At 42.6% G+C, this 27,500-nt stretch overlaps 1 protein-coding gene across 14 annotated transcripts in view; it reads right to left on the bottom strand.

The window, feature by feature from the left end:
- The window catches only part of Cda5 (Chitin deacetylase-like 5), a 100,148-nt gene that overhangs the window by 23,105 nt on the left and 49,543 nt on the right, over window positions 1-27,500 (bottom strand). For 11 of the 14 annotated variants that reach the window (XM_086539927.1, XM_086539938.1, XM_086539934.1 and 8 more), the window contains exons 3-6: window positions 759-957; window positions 444-593; window positions 222-285; window positions 1-78 (exon numbers count right to left, since the gene is read on the bottom strand). The exon at window positions 1-78 is cut by the window's left edge and continues 36 nt beyond it. In XM_086539927.1, coding sequence (XP_086396053.1) covers window positions 1-78; window positions 222-285; window positions 444-593; window positions 759-957 — 491 coding nt within the window. The remainder of the gene's footprint in view (window positions 79-221; window positions 286-443; window positions 594-758; window positions 958-27,500) is intronic. The other 3 variants (XM_086539929.1, XM_086539940.1, XM_086539930.1) reach the window with 1 other exon arrangement.

Below are 27,500 nucleotides of genomic sequence, written 5' to 3'. Positions count from 1 at the left end.
GTTGATGGACTGCTGTTTCGGCTCCTGCTTCTCCTGGAAGAAGCGAGCCTGGCGGTTGGCCTTGTCGCTGCTGTCGAACTGGAGGGGGAAGAAGAATGAATAAAGTAAGAAAAATAAAGGAGTTATGTAAAGAAATAGAATTTATGTGCAATTATTGTCATTATTGTTATTATTTATTTATTTATCTATGTTGAACGATGGTCAAAGGCTACAGGACTTACAGCGTTTGAAGCTCGTAGGCTTTGGGAAGAGCGGAGGCTGTTGTCGAGGCGGTCATCGAAGCTGCTGCGGGAATGAGGGGAGAAGAATGAGTCATATTTCACGAAACAGATTATGAGGGACAATTACCGGTGAAAAGTATAATTTCCGGAAAGGATTACTTCAAAATGAGGCGAGCAAGTACCTTCGGTGGCTTTAAACAGCCAATATTTTCGACTCCTTACCTCACAGAGGATGTAAGAGGCTCCGTGACGGGCCTGACGGGGTTGGTGCGGGTGCGGGGGTCGGTGATCCTGACGGTGGACACGCCCGAGCCCGCCTGGGTCAGGTTGCACACCACATTGCGTGGCCAGTCGCAGGTCTGCAGTTCATGGCTACCGAGGAGGGACAGTGTTACGAATAAAACTGATATTGGAGCAAGGGAGCGAAAAAAGAGGGATAGAGAGGAGAATGAATCACAAAAACGTACTGATATAAAGAGATGACAGCGTCTAGTTTATCTCTCAACTACGAGCAGTTGGAGTCAGTTCGTGGCCTACCTGTAGACGAGTCCTCCAGTGCAAGACTCCTGAAGGGCTCCGCCGAACACGCAGACGTAGTACTGGGAGCAGTCAGTCGGGTGCGGGTAGTAACCGAAGTCTTCTGGGCAGTTGAAGTTGGCTACTTCGGATTTGCCGGCCGGGACGCGCTGGCGACGCCGCCCGCCGCTGATCGATCTCTGCTGACACGTCGCGAGTCCTGGGGAAGGAGAGGCCGTTGAAGGAGGCGCAGAAGGGCAGCGGGCAGGGCAAAAAATGTGTTAGGCACCAATACCTAAATATATACAGTCACATTTATAACTGACTGTCTGTCTATCTATATCTATCTATCTATATCTATCTATATCTATCTATCTATATCTATCTATATCTATCTATATCTATCTATCTATATCTATCTATATCTATCTATATCTATCTATCTATCTATCTATCTATCTATCTATCTATCTATCTATATATATATATACACACACACACACATATATGAAATATGTGTCTGTGTGTGTGTGTGAATGTGTGTGTGCATTCAACACACATTCTATATCAAAGTTCTAAACTCTCTGTTACGATAAGATAACCACCTTCAATTATTACACAGTACTTATTCACGCGGCGTGAATTCGATGTACAATCAGACACGTCATCATAGTTAATTATGATCTTCCTCATGGAGATCCGTTATGGTACACATAGCGGCGAAATTGGATGATTAATCACGTGACCTTTAGATATCGAGTGATTTAGTAAGCGTGTGAAGAAGAGACCGCCCCCCCTCCCTCCCCTCCCCGCAGTTCGGCCATGGCTTATAACCGAATCACATATGAATATTTACGACTCATTATGAGTGAAACGTGTATGATGTCAGGCATTAACACAAATCGTTGTTGTTATATATTCACGGTCTAATGTTATGGAGGCTTCGCTTGGGGATGGGCCAAGAACGAAGAACAGGGAATTGTGGTTATGATGAATTATAGAGAACCATAAGGGATCGTGTGTTTACTGTGCCCTTAATGTTTTTTGTTTGTTTGTTTGTTTTGTTATTGTTGTTGTTATTTATAATATATATCCCACATACAGAGTTTACGGAAAGAAATAAGCCGGCGTTCCCTCAATCACTCGCATGTCCTTCTGGCTGGATCCCAGGGGATGTCGGCACAGGTCACAAGGTCATAGGTCAACTTCGGATTGCGAAACCGAAGCCGTGTTGAGAAGTTTTACCTCCAGGACGCCGATCGCAAGCGCTGACTACTTTTGCGAGACGAAAGGTCGGCGGCGCTCGCAGCCTTAGAGCAAAACTTGAATCGCGCAACGGGGGGTAGGGCTGGGGGGCGGGGGAGGTTGCGTCAGGCTCACGCCGCCGCCATAGAGGAGGCCGAAGAGAGGGGGATATATGCCCCGGCGCAGTAATTGCCTCATGCTCTTACGCGCGTCGTGAGCAACTTGGTGTGCATGTCTGAGTCCGTGTTTGTTTGCGGGTTTGGTTTTGTCTCGTGCGGATGCGGTGGAGGGGGCGGGGAGAGAGAGAGAGAGAGAGAGAGAGAGAGAGAGAGAGAGAGAGAGAGAGAGAGAGAGAGAGAGAGAGAGAGAGGGGGGGGGAGAGGGGGAGAGAGGGGGGAGGGAGAGAGAGAGAGAGAGAGAGAGAGAGAGAGAGAGAGAGAAAGAGAAAATGTGTGTTTATACGTGTTTGTGTGTTTATATGTGTGGGGTGTGCGTGCGTGTCCGTACTTCCGTGCGTGCTCAAAGACGTGCTTGCATGCTTGCGTCCCTATATGCGTGTACGCTTGCATGCCTCCGAATCCTCCCACCCTTTCCTCTTATCTCACGCGTGTCATTGCTCTGAGATGGCGATGCGAGAGCGGCATCGCTGGGGGCTTGGCAGGCTAGTGGATGCCGCAGGTGAAGGTGAAGGGGCGACGAATGGGTGGGGGGGGGAGGAGGAGATCAAGGCTGACGTCCTGAGGTGGTCGCACTCGTGGACAAGAAGGAACGGAGGAAGAGTAAGAATAAGAGGCTTAGTCTTTCTCTCAGAGACTTGAAGGAAAAGCGTGTACGACTAAGAGCATGGAAACAAGGGGAGGAGGGATGGTGGGGGGGGGGAGGGGTGAAGTGTAGCAAGAAGGTGAGTGGGGGAGGAGGAAGGGAGGAGAGGGGGGCCTTTCACCCCAGTGAGTGGAGCGATTGCGTCATTGTGTGTGTGGGAGGAAGGGATCTTGGGGCGCTTGTCCCTCTGATCTCGGAGTGACTGGCAGTCAGAAATTCAGGATCTTAGAAATGTTATATACATGTATGTGCGTGTGCGTGTGCTTGTTCGTGTGCGTGTGCGTATGCTTGTGCGTGTGCTTGTTCGTGTGCCTGTGCGTGTGCTTGTGCGTGTGCGTGTGCTTGCGCGTATGCGTGTGCGCGTGCGTGAGCGTGTGTATGTGCGTGTGCGTGTGTGTGTGCCTGTGTGCGCCTTATGAAATTGTCCTCGCCTGAATAAACTAGCGCCAAGGTTCCGATTGAGACCCAGATCAAAAGAGCACTCGGCATCTGACCGTTAACTTTAGAAAGTGCACAAACAAACCGATTCCGCTCGCGTTATCAATGGTCGGCGCCGCAGGGAATGAACATGGCCAGAATGAATTTGATTAGCGTTTTAGAGAATCGTTAGAGCGAATGAAACTAGATGTACATATCATTAAAAGCACTTACGGATGCTTGAGTTAGTACGATGGAAGTATCATTTCATCCATGTATCTATTTGTTTATTTTTTTGTATTACTTCGTCATCTGTTATGATTACGGGTTATACAACCTGATCAACATAAAGACAATAATCTTCTCTCGGTATCAATATCATTATCAAGAACCACATATGATATGCGATCAACATCCTTCGAGCAAATTGGTCGCTTTTTATGCACACGGCTGCTGAATAATCCCGCCATTTAATAACCAATTTCAAACTCATCATAGAACATCTACATACGATTATAGGTGATTAGAGACAACAATTGCGTACTCTGTGATTACTTTTAATGTCTCGTTTGACTGGATCTGATAGTAATTGACTGGCGCAGTTACCAAGAATGGAATAGCGACGTGTAGTACCGTAGAAGAGAGTATGTTTAGGACAAACAGTGGACGCACATATTACTTACATACATGATTAAAGAAAATGTTAATAGCAAGCATATACATAAATTAATGAATTAATAAATGGATGAATGGATGAATAGATGGAGGAAGGATAATAGATAACATGTGTGGAATAAAGTCACTCAAAGAAAGCATTTGATTTAAACAGACATGCTTTATGACATTCCATTTCTCTCGAAATGGGACGCTAACACTTACGCAATGAAAAAGGAGAGAGAGAGAGAGAGGGGGGGGGGACCAAGGCGGAAATTCTTCCACTACCAGTTATACAACCGATTGTATGGAAGTGTGCAACTTTAATTCCGCCTTTCACATGCACGCGTATTGTAGTTCCTGTAGTCTGTGAGCCTGCACGCGACGGGCGCTCTGGCGGCTATTGTGTATGCAAGGAGCCGCGAGCGTGCAAGAGGAGCGAAGGCGTGGGATGCAGGGTTCGTGCAGGAGGCGCTACGTTACAATAGTCACAGCTTCCCGAACGATCCTCATTATTTGTCACTAGGTCGTCACGTCGCACGAATTCAATAAAAAGGCATCGTGCTAATCACGTCCCAGCGACGCTGCTTCCGCATCGAACAATACCTCGGTGCCTCCAAGGCGAGTGAGTGCCATCAATCATGCATTACTCAATCGAGTTCTCATGACGCGTAGATCATTCTTTCCGCGCGGGAATGCAACTGAAACATCTGGCATATATCTCTCCGGCCGGAGGGCTGCTCTCCACACACAGCCCCGGGGACCATCACGTACTTCTGCGACTGTGAGAACAATACGCATTCTCGTCGCACCTCATGCTGGCACACTACCTTCTTGAGAATGTAGGTTCATTAGTGCGCCTTATCACCCTGTGTCTCAATCACACTTTTTCCCTCTTCGTCTCTGTTCGTTCTCGTGCTCTCTGACCTATTATGATGTACTTTGCTTGTGAGTAAATAGATGTCAGGCGAAGACAGCTGATAGAATGATTATGCTGGTGGTGTCTGGTTATGATTTTTATATGTCTGGTGACGAGGTAATCTTCAAAAATGGCTTTGGTCTGCAGTGCTTTTCACTATAAGCCTTTTTGTGTCGAGGTCAGTGCAGTAAGCAAGGAGTGAATTGTGATCGTCCCCTGGTTTCCTTTTGTTATATGCCTGCCGAATAGCAAATGGTGCATTGAGATTAATCTCCGCATGGTTAAGGCACCATGCAGCGTGTGTTCGGGTACATCCTCACAGTTTGCGGTCGATCGATGTATCATGTGCACAGAGTAGCGTGAACATCTTCGACTTCCTCTGGGATGAAATATCTCTCTCTCTCTCTCATTCTCTTTCTCTCACATCGCTCTCCCAAGCACACAGACCATGAGACGCCCCGACGTCACGCCCACATCGACAAAAAAAAGAAAAAAAAATCCACCTCCTCCCGAAGTACTTTCACTCCCACACTCTAAGCAACAGTTCTCACGGACTCGCTTATTCCAATCCCACGCCCGTGAGATCCTGAGGGCGTCAGTAGGCCCAGTCACCCATGAGAAGCGTCTAGGATTGTAGGCCTATCGGTTGGGCGTAAAGTGATGCACTTTGCGCGTAAGCCTAATGGACTCGTGCACTTGCAAGGTGGTAGTGGGCGTGTCTTAACAGTTTACTACAGATATGTATATATCCAAATGCACGTGTCTTGCCATCCGTACTTGAAGAGTAAAAGTCTTAACATTAATTTAAGCCTAATCGACAAACTAATCTCACGCACCTACAGCGTAATATATCTAATGATATTCCGTCACGCCGAGAATGAAGCCAGGCTAATCAAGAAAACATTAAATGAAAGTAACACATGAGTCACTCCCCTTTTACACGAAATCTGTGTATGCCGACGCCTGCGAACAAGCCTCTGGAACATCTTTACAATCTCTGAGGTTATTAAGCTCGTACTTCAACTCCAGCCAGTGTTATGGTGCCGTCAGAGGCTTTATGTAATAGTTTTTTTTTTCATTTAAAATAATCAGAGAGAGAGAGAGAGAGAGAGAGAGAGAGAGAGAGAGAGAGAGAGAGAGAGAGAGAGAGAGAGAGAGAGAGAGAGAGAGAGAGAGAGAGAGAGAGAGAGAAAGAGAGAGAGAAAAGAAAGAAAGAGAGAGGGGGGAGGGCAGGCGCGTGAGGGAGAGGGTGGGTGGGTGTTGTTTGGGGGATGGGGGTGCGACCAAGAGGGTCAAAGGTCAAGGAAACTTTGGCGTAGTAAAGCAAGAAGCCTCGTGGTGGCAACACCGGAAGACAACAATACCGGTAGGGCCTCAACCTGACCTCAACCGGGAGCACATCAGGTGGTTGTTCACTGCGCGCCCTATGCGTGTATATGTATAAGAGTATAAGCATGCGTGTGTATATTGCATGTATAAATGTGTGTGTGTGTGTGTTCGTTCGCCCTCAACTCTACCTCTAAAATAAAAAAAAAATCCATTATGTAACCATAACACCAAAAAAGACAGTCATAGTACCTCTAACGCATAACTTAGCATCGTATTCGCAAAACTACACCATCCACCACACAAAACTTCAACACGAATAATCACATTTCTACCGCGTCTACACTAACGTGAGACCCCGTGTCTATTAAGCCAAAGCAACATCAAACGGCCAACCCATGTGCTCAGCCACGCCAATAACATAACATGGTAAGCCATCATAAAACGCCATAGCTGTCTCTTGTAGTTGCGAGACGAGAACTATTGTGAATGAAAGTCCTGCTTAAGCAAATGCTCTTCAATGAATGGATTAGGCTGTAAAACGGGTTAAACACGGTCTATAGGTGAGAAATTTGCATAACCCACGAACAATGGGGGTGTATATCACGGTCCTCATTGAGAACAGGGAGTACTGTTGAGCAGAAGAAGGGCCTCTTCAGGCAGTGAGGTCAATTGGCTGACATGAATGAAGAATGTAGAATCGTTTCGACACTCGTCTGTACTTTGTTTCATTCTTCTTTCATCTACGTCATGATCGGGTATGAGTCTCGTTCGAAATACACGAAGCCTTATCAAAGTACATCCAAAAGAAGAATTGTTCAACGCATTATAAAAGTCATCTTTCCCTTTTCCATTTACTTTCCATTTCATGCAAAACTCTCTGGCCGAAGTTACCGTCTCCATGCTCCACTAACTGCAGAAATGTTACACTTTCTCGACTCACGAAGTAGTCTGAAGTGATTTTATTAACATTATACTTTCATGATATGTTTTTCTCCCGCAATATCATAGAGATAAAAGTGAATAATACAGATGAACGGATGGATAAACAGTTAAATGGATAGATTCGATAGATAGATAGATAGACAGACTGCCTGACAGACAAACAGACAAACAGACAGGCAGACACACACACACACAGACAGACAAACAGCCACACAGACCTAGCTAAATAAGCTCCTCAGTATATGTATTTTTCCTTTCCATTTTCCTATCACTATCCTCCAGCCTCCAGCAGACGACGAAATCCAGGCGTCCACTCAGCATGTCAATCGATCATCCTAATATCCCACAGGATTTCTTTTCTTCCTTCACGCGCCCAGCTGAGGGAAACCAGTGTGTTGGGAAAATCGTAGGATACCATGTGCAGCGGCCGACTAAACGGTGACGCAACAGGGCCAGGCGGAGAGAGTGTGTGGGTGGCGTGAGACTGTGGGGGAAGTGTGGGAGTTTAGGGACCGATTCATGATACGCTTGATTAAGGAGTGGTTTCGTTTGACTTTCGTGGTGTGGTCATTCGTTTTGTTTCATGATTTGATGGTGATGATGATGATGATAATAGGAATAATGACAGTCATGAGAATAGGAATAAAAATAGAAATAATATCATCGTAATTACTATTACTATTACTTTTATCGTTATCATCACCATTATAATGATTATCCTAGACACTTGCAATATGTATAATGATCAGCAATATTTCGTAATCTTCAGAAATTGTGCTTCTGAAGACAAAGGGAGACTGGTGAGCTCTGTCGGGCATATCGTGTGTACAGATAATTTATACATTAAGCGGTTGTCGGTTTATCTGAAGATGGTCAGAACAAGTGGATGCGAATTTCTTCTGCTTGGATGCGTTGCTTGCTTTTGGATGAATAGTGTTCATGCAGTAATGTGGACTGACACTGCCTTTGTCTATTTGTGAGATTTTTTCTTTTAGATTCCATATAAAGTGTATATGAAATGAACACTGTTTTTTTTTTCTTCTTTTTTTTTTTTCATTATTCTCTGCGTGCCGAGAGTCACCCGATGACTGAAGGGTAATTTAAGATTCATTGAAGGACACAGCCATATCGAAGCAGGTTTGAGAAAGTGAAGGAGTCCCTTTTTCTCAAGCCATAGATCAACATTTGCCGATTACGGGAACCGGCCCCTTGTGTCCCTTGCAAGGCATATTGTATCGTAAGTAGGAGTAAACGTGACTTGCATCGCAATGCTGTTGATACCAGGGTGTTGAATAACTAAGGCATGAATAATATACAAAAATGTAAATCATGTAAAATGGGCAGAATAGAGACAGGGACATGAATAAACAGAACGTTGCGGATATACAATATACAATCCAGAAATCAGCACATCCAATCTCCACACACATTAACTACAGCCTTAGCTGCCTAGTTTACGAGCCCTGCACTTTGATTTCACTATTCTACTTTCCAGCCTACTACGCTCCGACCTACCTACTACACACACATACAATCAATCAATCATGCGATGCTGCAAATGTTGAAGCCAGCTGTCAACCAACGCCATGCACAGCTCGTCATGCACAAGTCGCCACTTAGACGTAAGTAACTCCTCATCCAAAAAAATGGGTCAGCACGTGCAGAACAGGTCTCAGCGGTGGGTGCGGCGGTGTCTCCTGTTTGGTGAACTAGAAGCGAGGGTGTGAGAGGCAGACGGAGAGCCAGGGATGCTTGGGAAAGTCACAGCGATTAGGGTTAATCGCTGTGCATGATATATTTATACGGCAGAGATACGATCGACTCGCCTGTTCACAATATCTACTCGCGTGTTCAAAATAATGTGTATACTTGACTCGGTGTATCTAAACATTTAGTGGGCAAGATTCGCTTGGATTTCTCAAGTTTAGAGATACAAAGATACAACAGAAACAAAGTAATGGCTCAGATCCTTTCATGTTTATTCATATCTAATCGTATAACTCAAGCATATTCTCAATAAGGTCCAATTATCCTATTCTGAAGAGCGGCAAGTGGTACAATTTGCAGCCGCGTGTAAGTCAGGTAGTACCAAGACTAGGTCTGCTCTTCCACCTTTCCCTTACGTTCATACTTTCTCAAAAGCCTTGTTAGTACTACTTTCAACCGCCAGCGCAACGCCTCTTGGTCAGCGGCCTTGCTTGTTACATCCTCTGTACCAATTTCTTCGTGTTTATCAGACCGGCGGTTGTCTACTCAACGGCAGGAGGGAAAAGTGATTTGTCATGTAACCCTTTCCAGAGGCTTGCTGTATTATGATGTTTCTTCTGGCATAGCAATTTCAGTCATACACAGTAGATATCCATTTTTCTATTTATCTCTATTTTTTTCTCTCTCTTCCTTTCTCTCTCTCTCTCTCTCTCTCTCTCTCTCTCTCTCTCTCTCTCTCTCTCTCTCTCTCTCTCTCTCTCTCTCTCTCTCTCTCTCTCTCTCTCTCTCTCTCTCTCTCTTTCTCTCTCTCTCTTCTCTTCTCTCTCTCCCTCTCTTCCTCTCTCTCTTCTCTCCTGTTCCCTCTCCTTCCTCTCCATCTTCCTCTCCCTCTCCCTCTCCCTCTCCCAGTCTTTCCCTCCCTCTCTCTTTCTGTCCATTTATCCCTCTCCCTCTCCTTCTCCCTCTCCTTCTCCCACTCCCACTCCCTCTCCCTCTCCCTCCCCCTTTCCCTCTCCCTCTCTCCACTTATCCCTCCCCGCCCATGACCGAATGTGAGGCAGAGCGGCCAAGGTGTGGGCGTATTCAAGGAGACAAACAGACAGATGAATACAAAGTGTAACTTCTTTGACTTTTCTTTCTTCATCTACTTCTTCTTCTTCTTCTTTGTAACTTCTTTGTTCTTCTGGTTCTTCTTGTCGTTTTTGTTGTTGTTGTTGTTATTCTTCTTCTACTTCCTTTTCTTCTTCTTATTCTTTTTCTTCTTTTCCATTTCCTTTTTCTTTTTCTTCTTCCTCCTTTTATTTTTATTTTTCTTCTTCTGCTTCTTCTTCTTCTTTCTTCTTCTTTTTCATTTACATTTTCATTTTCTTTTTATTTTTCTTCTTCTTCTTCTTCTTCTTCTCTTAACTGTCCACTAATGTTCTCTCTTCTCTCTCGACTGACTTCTGATGTTCTCTCTTCCCTCTGATTGTTTTCTGATGAATACCTTGGTCTCGCTGACTCACAAACGAGGACTTTTAATCTCGTCATTCAGTCACGTTTTATTTTTTCTCGAATCATATACCTAAGCCTCTTTGTTTTTGAAAGTTTGAATACATGGATTTTATACGATTCATCAGATATATATATATATATTTTTTTTAATTCTTTTTTTTTTTTTTCTGCTTCTTAGAAAGATAACCTGATTTTGTAATAGATCGCGTAAGAGTCACTCCAAAATGATATCTCGGCAATGACTTATGACTCTCTGAATGATATCGTAGTTACAATGGCAAAAACCAGTAAAAATAAACATTACAAGCAACAATATCAATTTCGAAAGAATGCCAGCTTGTAAAATCGAGTCGTGAAAAATGTGAATGATCAGAGCGTAACACATAATGAGTGTGATCGCATGACATATCAAGAAGAAAACTGACAATGAAAGAGAAAACAGATTGCTACATTCCTTTTCGAATGACTTAAAGAAAGAAAGAAAGAGAGAAAAAAATAGGTGAAGCATTCTCTTTAAGAATATATATGCCTTGGGACCCTTTTCTAAATATTTGCATCAGTGTTGATCAAAGAGTTGCAATAAAGATGACGTATCACGGGCGTTGAGTTTCATTTCCTTCTCCTGTGTGTTCGTAGGGGCTTGCGCAATGTGGGCGTCCAAACAAGTAGACGTGACAGCACCCGCTCCTCGCATACTTTGCTGTAGTCCCTCCTGCCCCCCCCCCTCACCCCACCCCAGGGCTCCTCCCACCTCCTCTACCTCTTCACCACTAACCCCTTCCTTACTTCCGCCAACCACATCCCTCGCCCCTGCAAAGCCCATCCTTGCACCGGCCCCCCCCCCCCCCCAGCTACCTATCCCGAAGGCGTGTCTTAAAACCTCCCAGTATACCTACACGCCATTTCCTTATCGGTGGAACTATTCTCCTAGTCCACAAGCATGCAACCCATATTGTTTTTGTCGCTGCTGTCGTGGTTGTTGTTGTTGATGGTATTCCAGGCGGCTGCCGATTATTATTCTCTGTTGCATGATCCTATTACGAACGTTCTCGATCTGTATTGCATAACTATGTTTGTGTGAGTGTGATCTCACATCCCAAGCAACTCTACTCAGACATCAACATTGATCAGAATGTATGACAGCCTCATGCAATAACAAATAAAATTATATTCATCAGCAGCTGAACAATAAACCCAGATCTACCCACATTTTCTTGAACACGAAGTGGATATCCAAAATGAGTGTTCCGATACAGGAAGTTACAGCGCTCACTATCATTGAACAATCAACCCGGTGCACACTTCCAGTTGCACATTTCGCCGCAAGATTGGAATCTCGTTCACGCAATGCCTTCAAGACAGATTGCAGCCCGTCTTGTTCGCCGATCGACCGCCACGAAAGGGCCTCTCTAAATCGAAGCCGGAGGCCACTGTGCGTTTCCACGGCGCTCGCGCTCTTCGCCCATATGACCGCGAGAGATGAAAGTGCAGGAGCGCCAACCGCCTATGTGCGTGGCTATGTTAAACGGGTAAATAGATAGATTAAACACACACACAGACATGTACACACAAACACATGCACACACACACACAATCACGCGCACACATACATACACACACACAAGCATACAAGATGCAATTAAAAAAACAATCGTGTTGTCCAGTAAATTAACTGTGTCTGTCTGTGTGTGTGTGTGTGTGTGTGTGTATGTGTGTGTGTGTGTGTGTGTGTGTGTGTGTGTGTGTGTGTGTGTGTGTGTGTGTGTGTGTGTGTGTGTGTGTGAGTGTAAGTGTGAACGTGAGTCTGTGAGTGTGTGCTAAATTAATACGAACAGAAGGATGTAACTGCACTACTTTCATGAGTGACGTAATGCGTGGGTGCGGCTCAGGTGTAATTTTACTGTCATAGATCCATGCGTAAAGAAAAATCTATCTGCGAAAATACCACATCATATTTCTTACGAGTGTGAATGCACGAAAGAAAATACGGACCACATAAATTACAAAATAAAAGAAAGAAAACAAAATGAATTAATGGACCATAAGTCATACTAATGATAAAAAAAATAAATAAATATATATATATATATATACATATATATATATATATATATATATATATATATATATATCAGAATAATTTGGCATGTGGTTTGCATTTTTTTCCTTTTTCTCTTTTCTTTTTTTACAATTTCGTGTAGTTCATTCATCAATGTTGAAATCTGATGTCAACATACGCGACTGAAGATTTTCTGTGAATACAATCAATACAACTTTTTTCTCTTCCTTTTCTTTACCCACGCCTCCGTAAGTCCTCGATTCGTTACTCTTAAAATAGACATTGTTGAAGTAACTACTACCATCGCATTTCCCGATAGATATTGAGGCCAGAGTCTTAGGCTATAAGAATCCTGCGCAAAGGATTAACTCCCTCACGGATCCTTGCAAGTTGCGCGAGCGTTGACAAAGAAGGGAATGTTTACTTCGGGTCTCGGCTGGCCCGCCCATAACCCGGCCGCCGTCACTCTGTGCCGCCCACGCCTGACTTACGCAGCCGCAACCACGCCCCACGTCTTCCCATGGCCCAGACAGCCCCTGGCCTCTCACGGACCTCTTTGATAGTAAAAAGAAATTTTGTATCATTGGTAATTTGTAGTTTGGGATTAACCACACACGTGAGAGAGAGAGAGAGAGAGAGAGAGAGAGAGAGAGAGAGAGAGAGAGAGAGAGAGAGAGAGAGAGAGAGAGAGAGAGAGAGAGAGAGAGAGAGAGAGAGAGAGAGAGAGAGAGAGAGAGAGAGAGAGAGAGAGAGAGAGAGAGAGAGAGAGAGAGAGAGAGAGAGAGAGAGAGGGAGAAAGAGAGAGAGAGAGATAAAAATATTTCCCTTATCGCAGCACATTTTTTTTCTCTCTCTTTTCTAAGACTGGAATAACGAGCCACTGCCCTAAATATATCTGCTCATAGAAAAAAGAAATAACTAAGACAGATTCCTTATTACTGCAACCATGTGTATTTGACATACCGCATATCGCAAGTAAAGCTATAATAGCAGGTTAAGATACCAACACACAGCTGTGGTTATTACTGTGGTTGTTTGACTCATCCAGTGTTTGTGTGTGCGCATGGCCGCCTTCTCTTTCCATTAGTGTTTACGCGTGGAGGAATTTATGCGCATTCCAAGAGCATAGTGTAAGTGTGTCCTGCGTTACAATAGGTGTGGAAAGTAAGATTCATGTTACAAATAATCATACTGATCTGTAAAACTTTTTGAAAAGTAGACATACGTTCAGATTTTTTTGTTGTTATTTTCTTTCTTCTTCTTCTTCTTCTGTCGAGAAAACCAACAGCGTTTCTTCCACAAAACAAAATTCGTGATTTCGCAGGCAGTAAAATTTAATTCCTCACCAGCAATAAAAATCCACGCAGGTGATAAAAATGTTTGCGCAAAAATAATCATCATTAAAACCGTGTACACAAAAGAGCTTAGGGTAGTATTTAGGGAGATCGTTGGCATTTTTTTTTCCTTATATTTTGAGCGACCTTCAACAACAAAGGATGAAAGAGACCGAAGTAAAAGTAGTTTTCAGAACTCGGCTCTAAGGTCGCCACATCGCGTACCTTGCACCGCTCCGCCCTACCACGAGGCGTCACAACTTTCAAGATTAAAGGGAGAATATTTCATGGAAAGTTGTTAAAAAATGTTACGGTTTTCGCGCCAGTGATAGGGAAGAAAATTTACACAAATAGTAATTCTGTTCTTCATAATTTGAAATATAAATTCACGGAAATAAATCTCCAGATATAAAAACAAGATTATTTTTTGTCATTCTCGTTTTTATTTTTTTACAGAAAAAAATGAATACTATTATGTTTCGTTTCCACTCGCAGCAGCGAGGAATGTGTGAATCTTAAAAAAAAAAAAAAAAAAAAAAAACTTCCATGAATGTTCGGAATCTTTACTCTTCGATATATTGAAGTTAAACATTATAACACAAGACGATTTTCAACACTAGAAAGCCGGCAACATTAGGCGTCATCCCTCAAGCGTGTAATAGAAAAGCCGAAGCGCCGTTCGCGTGATCAAGTGCCTCAGAAACACTGATTCGAACGCTTTTTCGCACTATCTCGTGTGCCCGCAGCTCGGACACGCCCGTGCTAGGTTGTGGTCACCGCCTGATACACGCCCGGAGAGGAATCTAGTCAATCATGCATCCAATCCCCCCCACCCCCACCCACCCACACACCCACTCCACCCACACCCCCTCCCCCGGCCAGCTCTCACGTGTCGCGGACCGGACCAGGCGCGACTGCCTCGCCATGAGTTTCTCCGAATGCTTGATTCCCGCGCGAGACGCCGCTGCCGCCGCTGCCGCCGCCGCCGCCGTGCCGTGACTAATTTTTTTCCCTACGTGATGCCGGCGAATCAAGCGAGCGCGTGAAGACGGTTGCGCAACCAGGCACGTGTGAACTGCATGCAGGTGCAGGCAGGCGAGCAGGAAGGTACTTGGGGGCTGTGGAGTAGAGAAGCACGTCGGCGCCCACGTGCTGCCTGGCACGCCGGCGGGATGGCACGGCCTCGCACGTATGGCATGACGGAGAGCTTACGGAATATCGAGTAAGGAATCATTCGTTCAGAGAGTTACATGCATGTCCATGAATTTGCGTGAGGGAATCATGCGTGAGCGGTGTCATGCACGTGGTGGTGACAGGTAGACAGACACCAATGAGGGTAAAAGATAGCGATAGGTGTGAGAGGCTCGTGTGTGGTCGGGTGACGACTGGAATTACGCTCACGAAAGCAACATCGGAATGAATGAATGAATGCGGAAATGTTTCGTAACGCGAAGAAAAACGCGATTAAGGAAACATACAGAAGATAGGAGAGACAATGGGAAAAAATGTTCATAGTCACACATGCATGTATACTTATGTACATACATGCATGTGCAAATATGTGTGTGTGTAAGAGACAGCACGCGCTTGTAGACAAAATTAAAATAGAATCCGTTGAAAACCGGTTTTAAAACGAAGGACAGAAAAAAATAAACACCCAGAGAGAATTTACATTAAAAAAAAAGAAATTGAACAAAGATACAGAGAATACAAAGAAAGACAACAACAACCCTCCCTACACCCCCCCCATCCCCCAACAAAAAAAATACGCGAAGTAGATAGAAGAAAAAAGAGGAACCAGAGTAAATCACCCGTATAATAAAACACAAACACGTCAAAGAGCTTGCCTTCTAACCCGGAAAACAAGGCTCTAAAGCGAGGGAAGAGCTTCGTGATGATGACTCGAACGTTGCGAGTATAGAAGACGATCAACATGTCGGACTTTGCAACATGGAAAGAAAGTGAAGGCGTCGAGAGTGAAAGTGCTTGCAATGGAAAAAGATCGAGCACGATGCACGGAAATCGCGTGAAAAATTGGGAGATAGAGTTTGGGTGTTTGGGTAGTTGGTGCATTATTAACAGGAGAAAAACTATCTATATGCATATAGATGGAAGATAGATAGACAGACAGATAGAGATAAATATAGGTATCTAATACAAAATTAATATTAATTCCACCTACACGCCCGAAAAAAATACACACACACACACACACACACACACACACACACACACACACACACACACATATATATATATATATATATATATATATATATATATATATATATATATATATAATAATATATATATATATATATATATATATATATATATATATATATATATATATATATATATATATATATATATATATATACAATGACCATGATAAAACAAAACAAAAAAAATATATATATATCACAATAATAATAATAACACTAATAATGATAACAATAAGAAGGGGAATAAGAATAATTAAATCAGTGTTCTCTACTTGTCCCCATACAATCTGCGAGGGGAAGACGGGAAAAGACCCCCCCCCCCAAGCTAAGTTGCAAGGGTTCAATCAGATCAAAATCAATCTGGCTTGGAGTGAAATCGCGGACGTGGAGTTCCGGCTCTCTGCATCACTCTGGCTTTGGGTCTTGGGTGAGCGAGGGAGGCTGTAGATGGATTGAGAGATAGGAGGGTAAGAGAGGGATTAGAGGGAGAAAGGGAAGGTGGGAGGAAGGGAGGGAGAGAGAGAGAGAGAGAGAGAGAGAGAGGGGGAGGGAGACAGACGGAAAGATAAATAAATAGATGGATAGATAGTTAGATAGCTAGATAGACTGACTTATAGGTAGATAGATAAATTGTTTTGCATATGCTGACAGATAAACAGAAAAAGAGGAAGAGAGAGGGAGAGATAAAAGCAGAGATGAAAACAAACGACAAACAGAGAAACGATCGGAGAGAACGACCACGAGTCGGAGGGCCATCTCGAGGGGTAAGCGAGGTCCCCAGCGAGTGAGCGAGTGAGCAAGTGAGCGAATGAGCGAGTGGCAGCAAGAGGGCGCAGCGACCCGGTTTCACAGCCAATTAATCGCGAGGCAGCGGGGTCTGGCGGCAGGCGATGGCAGACGGACGAGCTGAGAAGGCCGTGCTAAACACAATGGTGGTGTGGGTATTCCTATGAGCGTGTGGTTTTACGAGTGTCATAATGGGTTGGGGGGAGGGGGGGTATGATGTGAATGTGGGGGGGGGGGTGGAAGGGAAAGGGTGAGACTGGGGGAGGCGAGAGAGGGAAAGCATGAAGGAGACGGAGAGGGGGGGGGAGGCAAAGGGTGAGAATGTAAAGGAGAAGGGAGATAGAAGGAGAGGAAGCAATTGTGAGGGGAAGGGAGGGGAAAACGATGTGCTAGTGTGAGGGTGAGGGAAAGGGTGCGCCAGTGTGAGGGCCAGGGAGGAAAGAGAGGCGGTGGGTGGGCGGTGCGAGGGTGGGAGAGCGGTGGTGGACTCGCAAGGTGACCTGGTTTTCCTGGGTGAGCGTGAATCTTCTGTGCCGTTCGAGTGAAAGTACGGTGCCCCTGAACGCCAAGGGAAATGGTGCTGCCCCGCCGCCGAAGAGGTACTCTTTTTAATGATAGATAACCCAGTCTCGACAATAGGTCAGGGCAATGCCTAATGAGATGCATCCCTTCTACACGTTACAGCGCTCCAGCTGAGCCCCAGTCTGTGCTGGAGTGAGGCAATATAACCTCGCATGACCCTCCATGGCACCCGATCCGCGGCGATGACTTGCTTCGAACCCTGGCGAGACTGACGAAACTGCATGACCGTCTCCTGGTTGAAATTAAGCTACGTATCGAATCATTCTTATTAGGATTCCTTATTAAGCTGACGTGTAGAACGCCAGTCATCTAAAACCAATTGCCTTCGAAAGGATAGCAAAATCAACCTATTTAGTCCACGCAATCTATTCGGAATCTCACATCGCATATGTATCTCAAGCCAAGGCCGCGCGTGACCGTTGAAACACCAGGGCACGTTGTTCGAATCCCATTGTCGACGGTCTTTATTTACCTGTCCTGAATAGATACCCAGCCGCCCAAGCCCCATGGACTCAAGAACTAGATTTTCCGGTCGGCAAGACAGCCCCTTAATTGCTCAAGGCACTGTAAGAAATTGCTTACACTGAATCCGAACACACGAAGTCTCTCCAACCTTGTCGCCTTTTATCAAAATGATCCCGCTTTCGTAAACAGACCCCCGCATTGTGTATGGATGATTCTACTGCATTGCAACTGACGGCCTAACCTTCTACCCCAATAAAACCGGCCTCGCATCTCATGCAAGTCCGGGAACATCACATAGTATGAAGGTCGAGACTAAGCATAAAAGGTCACCGGATCAAAAAATCTTGCCAGCCATCATCTCATGAATGGCCTCGGCGTTACGAGACAAGCGTTGATGGGAGAGACTCAAGAGATAGGACCTGTCGGCATTCTCAAAGCCTTCGAAGTATCTTGTGTTTGTGATGAGAATTGATTAATAGAAGAACCTTAATATCTAAATGTGGATGATCAGCTGACAAAGACAGATGGTCACACGTGATGGATAAAACTGGAATAAAATAACGCAAGAAGTATGAGGTGAATGAAGATACGACAAGTTTGTTTTTTTCAAAAATATCGTCTTTCTTCTCTTATCTTTACACTCTCTCTCTCTTTATTTATCGCCAATCAAATAGAAGATCAAACACTGATACCTACAATCGCTTCCCAAAGACAAAAAAAAAAAAAAAAAGCGAACGAGAAATCAAACAAGCCCAAAGTAACCGAGGCAGAAGAGGAGAGGGGAAGAGTGTGGTTGGCTGTGGTGTCGGGGATTCGAACGACCACACCCTCGGTCGAGGTCAGAGCTGAGCGTGGAAGCGTGATCTTAAAGTGGTGTTATGAAGCCATTGTTTGATCCAAATCGGAGGCTTTATATGCTGGATGCGTGTTCCTGTGGGTTTGTATAAATATAGATAGATAGGTCGGTGGGTGGGTTGGTTGGTTGGTGGGGCAGATGGTAGGAAGGTTGGTGGGTAGGCAGCTGGGTAGATAGGTAGATTGGGTTGGGTTGGTAGGCAGGTAGGTAGATTATTTGGTTGGTAGGTAGGTAGGTAGATAGATAGATAAATAGATAGATAAGCAGACAAATGAAGATATAGATATAGACAAAAACCGCATAGCACACACTCGCATTGAAATTCAGACAGACAAAGCTCTGTTTCCTGACCCGCCCATGGGAGTTGCAAAAAGGCCGCACCGCAAATTCAAGATGCACTCGGCGTCTTCCCTTCATGCACGAAAGCAACAACGTCCAAGGCGACAAACCACTCCCTCGGGGCCCCCTTCAGCCAACCCTCAGATGGGCCAAGGGAGCGGCCCGCGCCACGCCCATCGCGCCCTTATGCGGTTTATATTCAATGTCCCGAGGATGTCACTTCCTTGTTAAAGCTTTCTTTCAGTTAGGCCTACTCCACTTAAAGGGAATGTAGGCTTGCTATTTAAAAACGAGGCGATTTAAGGAGATGTTTGCTCTTGTAAACGCAAACTGATATATTTCAAGTAAAGAAAAGATCAAACCATTTTTCGGTATTAGTCTTAATCAGTTAGTATTACATCCAAGTTAAGTATATAATCCTTTGGTAAAAATTTATATATCATGCATGGTTTAGCACATGCGAATCTTGCTGTGTATATTTATGCAAATCGTGCAAAATCATTCATGATATTTAAAAAGATATTAACTGATCACGTGATTCCCATATTGTTCCACGTAACTGATTCTATATAAAGAGTTTAATCGTCTTTTACTGAGACTGCAAATTCATCGATGTTAACTGTTACAAAAAAAAAAAAAAAGTATATATATGTATATATATATATATATATATATATATATATATATATATATACATATATTAATATCGCAATTATCAAAGCCGCTAGCCTCAAGAAATTTGTTCTTTCTCTAATGCAAATTTTAATCCTTAATATCTCTCTCAGAAGGTCAATCTCAATCTCCAACGTAATAAAAGAAATTATCAAAAAGGTAAGTAGAGATTACATCACTATCCTCTCGATGGTACGAATCATTAGCTGTAATGGCACCCTGATAATTATGGATATCAAGAACGGGTTTCATTGTGACTGGGAATCCCTGTGATCCAGCGGCCTTGTCTGTCCTTTGTGGGGGAACAGGTGGAAAAGTGATCAAGTGAGCTGATATGTAAGAGAGAGAGGTAGGAAGGAATAAATGAAGGGAGGAAGGGAGAGAGACAGAGGCAGACACACAAACACTCACTCACACACACACACATACACACACTCATACACGCATATATACATATACACATGTGTGTGTGTGTTTATATATATATATATATATATATATATATATATATATATATATATATATATTGTTGCACTTTATATATATATATATATATATATATATATATATATATATATATATATATATATTATATATATATATATATATATTGTTGCACTTTATATATATATATATATATATATATTGTTGCACTTTATATATATATATATATATATATATATATATATATGTATATATATATATTTATATGTATATGTATATATATATATATATATATATATATATATATATATATATATATAAATGGTGGAACACAACCTGAAGCCTCTACAAAGACGTCAGTGTTCAGCGACAGGTAATCTTCACGAAATTCCTGTTCTCAGGGTCTTCTCGCCACTAAATCACCGTGAAGCAGCAACGGCAATCAATCTGCGTACGGGAGGCAGGAGATGAGCAAGAATCTGCTGACGGAGGCGTTTCATGTCATTTTCTTCTTCTCTCTCTCTGTGTGACGGTTCGGAAGTGTCAAGTCACGTCGGGAGAAGTGAGGAGAATATCGATAAGATATATGTGTATAGACACCATGAATAGCTCTCGTGTCCTCCAACCAACCCTAGAAAAAAAATGTAATGTTGGACCAAAAAAAAACATTTAAAAAAAAAATCATAAAATGCTTCATTGGTTACAACCTTGAAACCACCCTTCCTCTCCCCCTTTATCAAACGTAACAAATAAGAATAACTCCACTAATAGCTAATGAAAAATAAAAAATCCATACAATCACATTACAATCACACAACCATCCTTCGCGACTGAAAGCAGCGACCGAGCCCCAGTGATCCCCAAGAAGCACATCTTCAACTACCTCTTCCCCAGCAAGACGTCAGAGCCCCGGGTTGATCACGGGTACACGCGCGCCCCCAAACCGGCGTGTCCAAGGTAAGCAAGCAGGACCAAACAAAGGGCTTGAGATTGGTGAGTGTCAAGCAATTCTTTTCTTTCTTTCTTTCTTTTTTCTTCTTTTTATGATGAGGGGGGAGTTTTATTTCGGTTTTGCTTCTTCTTTTTTTTGAGAGTGGATTTTTTTTTCTTAGGAGAAGGGGAGGGTTTTTTTTGGGGGAGTGGGGGGGGAGTAGGGGAATTATTTTTTTGAGGGAGGGGGAGGGAGAGGTATGGGGAGGGTGGAAGAGGAGGGGAGGAGGAGTTTGCAGGGGGGGGGGGGAGAAAGAAGGGAAGTTTTGGAGTGGAGATGGAGAGAGGGTTTGCTGGTTGGGGGTAGGTGGGGGGGGAGCTAAGGAAGATTACCGGGCTTCTTTGATAACTGTTTGGATAATACTTTCCGAGAGAACAGTAGTGGCTCTTAAAAATAATTCTTTATAGCGGATATTTTCATATCGGTTCGATGCAGAAAAGGTAATATAATATATCACATGATCATTTGTTATATTCATATTTCTTTCTCTCTCTTTATCTATACCTCTTTCTTTTTCTCTTCATCTTTCTCTTCTTCTCCTTCTCCCTCTCCCTTTCCCTCTTCCCTCCTACTCCCGCCCCTATTCCCATTCCCACTCCCTCACCCTCTCCCTCTCCCCCCACCCCCTCCTCCTTTCATCCCGTTCCCCTCCCCTTCAGACCTCCCCCTTCATTGCACAACACTGCCAATGCCTTGCAGCTCCGAAGTCTGTGCAGTCACTTGGGCGTGTTACGAGACCGACGGTTCTCCTTGGCGACGGATCCTGTTCTTCGGAGCCACGTGAAGCAGAGCGAGTAAAAACCAGGACTACGAACAACGAGACCTTGAGATAATTAAGTCCCCCCACCCTAAAGCAGTAGAGATGCTGCATCCCGCCCATCTCCACTTTTGATACGGATAAAAAATAACTAACGCATCCTTTGGCAGTCCTTGTAGACAGTTATTTGAGCCTACGGGATATATGTGTGATTTTTTTAAGGGCGGGGAAGGCATCGGGACCGTTAAATATGTATATATATGTATATATATATATATATATATATATATATATATACATATATACATATATATGCATATATATGTATATATATATATATATATTATATATATATATATATACATATATATGTATATATATATATATATATATATATATATATATATATATATATATATATATATATATATATATATATATATATATATATACATATGTATGTATATATATGTATATATATATGTATATATATATATATATATATATATATAAAAGACTTCATTGGAGATTAAAATAGTGAGGCGGTGAAATTGCATACATTTGCAATCAAAGCTGCACGAATCCGGTGTACTGAATAAAGATTTAGCAAAGTCATCTGTTTCTAGGATATACCATATTGTTATAGAGACGCGGAGAATAAGAAAAACTTTTGTGTGATGATTTTTTTTTCCCTGGGTATTAAAGAATCAAAATTCGCTCTGGGGTTTGAAACCTATGTAAGATCTCCCCGCTGCGGTCCTTACGTGAGGTGTTGCGTTGCACCTGGTAACACTGGTCATGTGCAATAGCTCAAGGACGGCCGGTCAACGTTATGTCCAGTATCCTTTTGATGAGACTTTAAACTTGTAGATGTAAGTAGTGGCACAGATGGGAATATAATAAGGCTTATGTCTTTACAGTTGCGCCTGGTGGATATTTCTAAGAAAAATACACGTCTAAAAGTTACTGTCTTTTTTCCCTTCACGGTCAGCAATATAACGAGTTTATTAACAAAAAAGTAGACCAGGTGATCTAGTTCTCCTTGAGAAAGAATTCGCTCGCTTGCACTCGGGACAGGTCATGGCCGCCCATCTAACGGATTCCCATTTTCTTTGGTCTCCGTTTTCTCTTGCTGGTTGCACTTAGGACAAACGGGGCACTTCGCTGACAAAACCACGCTTGATATTTAGACACAAAAGCAGTCCGGTGGGTGATGCAAGGAGCAAGTCTTTAAGAAAAAAAATGGTATTTAGATAAGAAACAGATTGATATTTGAATGCCGTAATTATACACACACACACACACACACACATATGTGTGTGTATATGTATATATATATATATATATATATATATATATGTATATATATATATATATATATATATACATATATATATATATATATATATATATATACATACATACTTCAGATTTAATCATACCTGACAAATTTTACACGTGATAAGAGGAACGTAGGAGATCCTTGGCTCTATGTTAATACGGATGCTTGGATCATGTACTTGAACGTGATTTTATCTTGCGTTCACGAATATACATAAAGGAATTCCAATGACATGCAACAACGGCTATTAAATTCAACAAGAAGCGATGCTGATAATGGCAATAATTCGGCAATGAAATACGTTTTTTTGTTTGTTTGTTTCTCTATATGAAGGTTTTCTTTCAATTGAACCTTTCCTAAATATTACGTGTCACACTTACCCACATCTTGGGATAACCACGGACACTCTCCGGAATCAGGACTCACCTGTGGAAAAGGAAAAAGAACATGAGTCATCTAAAAGTGGAATGCCGATAAGGGGAATGAAGATAACGTGTGTGTATTTCTTTGTTTGTTGATATATATATATATATATATATATATATATATATATATATATATATATATATATATATATATATATATATATATATATAATATATATATATATATATATATATATATATATATATATATATATATATAAGAGGAACTAATGCAATACCACATTGTAATATGTATATAAGTGTAATATATATATATATATATATATATATATATATATATATATATATATACATAAAGACACGCCCATTAATGTGTTTGCGTTCGCGTGTGTGCCTGCATGTGATCGTGTGTACAAAAGCAAACAATCGGAGTCAGTATCCGCGAATGCATTTGAAATTTCCAAAAGCGAAAATGGCAAGTGATCATTATAACGAAATGATGCAATGTACACTGACCTTCTTTTTGCAACGAAGGATAGACACGTAAGAGAAATCTTTCGTAATTACTCGCACACATGCACGTTTAAGGATTCTTATTGTGTTAAATGCAGATGTGTGAGTAAATATTAACAGAATGATCAACATACTCGGGTTTTGAGAACAGTCGTAGAAATACTGATTTAATATATTAACATGTGAATGTTAATGAGATGTAGCGTTATACATCAGTTTATATATTGATGGGATTTAGTGTTATACCCAAGTTTATTTGTTATATATGCTATAAAACGCTCCTTTCTGATGACAGAGTAAAGTGGGCCATTGCAGAATACACAAAGCGGCGTATCTAAAAGGAATTTAATTCAAATAATGAACGAAAGATTTTCGATAACGTGACACATCCATTGCGAATTATATTTCCCCGTCTTGCAATCACTCACGGGTGACAGCATCAAGGATCACGACTTGTGTGGCATTAAAGTCACCACATGTCCTGCGTTCCTGTTATTCTGTGCCAGGAAAGTCGTGACCACGCTGGGTTTGATGGTCATTTGTTACATAAGGCAGACGTAAGAAAGCTTGCAACTTCACCAAATTGACGAAAGTAGGAAGAGAATACAGTCATACTGATTGTGTATCTTGACTTTTATTCACGATAAATACCAGAATTTCCAAACGACACATGGAAGAAGAAAAAAAAGAGAAGTCCCTGGTAGTTCCCGCGAGTAATGTACTAAGAGTAAAGACATTGTCAAGGAGACAGCTATTAAACTAATCAGATCAGATCCTAAGAAACAGGAAGTGTGTCTCTAAGCATGTTCCCGACGGCCATTTCCGCAGTGAGAAAGGCCTAAAAAAGGGTGTGTGCGGCGCCGCGTTCCGAGGTCACCGTAACGCCACTTAGTACGTTCTTGTACCTTCTCGCGTGGTGGCCTTGCAGGGGAACCTTCCCTTGTTTCCCACACGATCACTTCTTCCACCACGCCCCGTTTTCTTTTGATCTTCTTTCCCTTTCGTTACTTCCTTTCCATCTCTTTCAATTATACTGTGGAGGAATGTTGTTGTTGTTGTTTTTCACTCTCGGGGATAGTCATTATCATAAATAGTCCATGACGCTTTTGTTCGACGTAAAGTTAATCCCCTGTGTTAAGTGAATCTAATATACATTTAATCCAAGTCACCATTCTTGGTCACTCCGCGGTACCTTCCGTTTTCTATATTTCATTTCCCATTCTCAAACTTCCCGGCTAGACGTCGCCTCCGGCTGACGTTGTACCAGGCACCCGCGGCACTTGGCATTTCAGTCTCTTGTTCGTAATTGCTGAACCGGACATCGGCGAGGTCAGAGTGGCATTCGTCTTAAACAAGAGCGTTTATTATTTGTGAGTGACATTGGATCCGCGTGTGAGACTGCAAGGCGTCTTATGCTGTCGGGGAACAGGGCTTGTCTTTCTTCGTCGAGTTTTATGTCGCAGGTTTGATATGGTCAAGACAAAGGTCTGTTATCATCATGTATACGTATATATATACGTATATATATATGTGTGTATGTGTGTGTGTGAATGGATGGATGGATGGATGTGTATGTGTGTGTGTGTGCGTGTGTGTGTGTGTGTGTGTGTGTGTATGTATATAAATGTGTATGTATATTTATATGTATGTATATATGTACATATATATATATACATATATATATATATATATATATATATACATATACATATATATATAAATGTATATACAATATATATGTATATATATATATACATATATACATATGTATGTATATATGTATATATGTATATATATACATATATACATATATACATACATATGTATATATGTATATATGTATGTATATATATATAAATATATGTATATATATATATATATATATATATATATATATATATATATATATATATATATATATATATAACACATACATACACACATATACATATATATATATATATATATATATATGTGTGTGTGTGTGTGTGTGTGTGTGTGTGTGTGTGTGTGTGTGTGTGTGTGTGTGTGTGTGTGTGTGTGTAGGTATGTATGAATGTATATGCACAACTTATATTTATTTCAACGTAGCTTTTCACGGGTCTTTTCGTAAACATGCAGCGTAGGAAAACACTGCACGTAAACACCCAAGTATCTATTCCACTGTCGCACACTTTCACTTGCAGACTGAATGCTACGTAGCATGCTATCTGCATCTTTGAGTTTTATCTTGCCTTGCGACGACTATTTTCTCTTCTAGGGAAGAAAATTAGAATCTTCATTGTTTAATTGCTTTATCTTTGTATTGATTTAGCTGGAAAAATGGAGGTTGCTGGTCCACTGATTCGCATAGTAAAGCGATGAGGATAAAGAAATGCAAGAGGAATGAGGGAGAAGGACATGAGTGGGAGGAGCGAGACTCTGGAAGATGATCGGTGAAAGGGAAAGGACGAGGAGGAAGAGAAAAGAGAGAAAGTGTGCGGAAATGACGACACGAAATCTGGGAAAGACCGAGCTGACAGGGTACCGCTGTATGTCCACTGCCCTCGCTGACCTGGTGATAATGACCATCACCTGTGCAGTAAATCTTACTAATGAACCAAGACATGCATAGGAATGTGCATCGGGCGCTCCCACTCGTCTGAATGTTATGCATTTGATCATTAGTCGGACATTTGCAAATGATCCTGGCACGTGACACAAGTCACTGCATGCGTCCAACTTTATCCCAGGAGAATGACAGGCATGCAAATGAAGACGGACGTGCTGGTGCCACTCACAGCAAGCTTCTTGACAGGACTCCATAACTCACTTGATAGCCCACCATCACCCGGTCGTGGGAAGTCTTCAAGGCTAACAGTCTTACTTGTCCATAGATCACTCTGCGAACAATGGCGTCTCCAGGAAGCCAGACGTCTGCCTGTCGACGACCCGGTATGTGTCACGCTTCTTCCCCTTCGCCCGGTTCGCAGGGTCGACCTCAAGGTTCGGCCTGAGGTGCGCTCGCTCAACGCTCGCGCCCGCAAGCACAAAACGCGACGCAGGTTCTCGACTCAGCGTCGACAGCGCAGACAGATGAATGGCGCAAAGACGTGGGCGTGACTTGGACAGACTAGCAGGGCGCACGAACAGAATGGCGGGCGTACCGTGGAGAAGGCAGAGCCAAAATGCTATGAGAGCGTTGCGATAATGACATCCTTTGCCATCCTCTTTGAGGGCAAAGGGATGTGGGTGAGGGCGAGCAAAAAGGCCTGAGGTTTCAGCACAAAGAGGGATGCCAGGAGCCGGGAACACGACTGCTTTAACACCTTTGCCATTCTGCCCATGAAGTGATCGAAATTCTCATTGCACACGGGCAGCGTGTGAGTGGAGTGAATGATATGACAGGTGTCGTGAGAATCCTGCAACTACGTTCCACCCTGCATAGAATATTGGAGACCTACAGAGGGTCTTTAACTAGTTGATCGTGGAAATCTTGAGAAA

Source organism: Penaeus japonicus, unplaced genomic scaffold (genome assembly GCF_977035675.1).
Source record: "Penaeus japonicus unplaced genomic scaffold, GWHDUDI00000001_assembly GWHDUDI00000009, whole genome shotgun sequence".
Taxonomy (NCBI): domain Eukaryota; kingdom Metazoa; phylum Arthropoda; class Malacostraca; order Decapoda; family Penaeidae; genus Penaeus; species Penaeus japonicus.
Note: the sequence above shows the minus strand (reverse complement) of the source record. Positions and strands in the feature narration are given on the sequence as shown.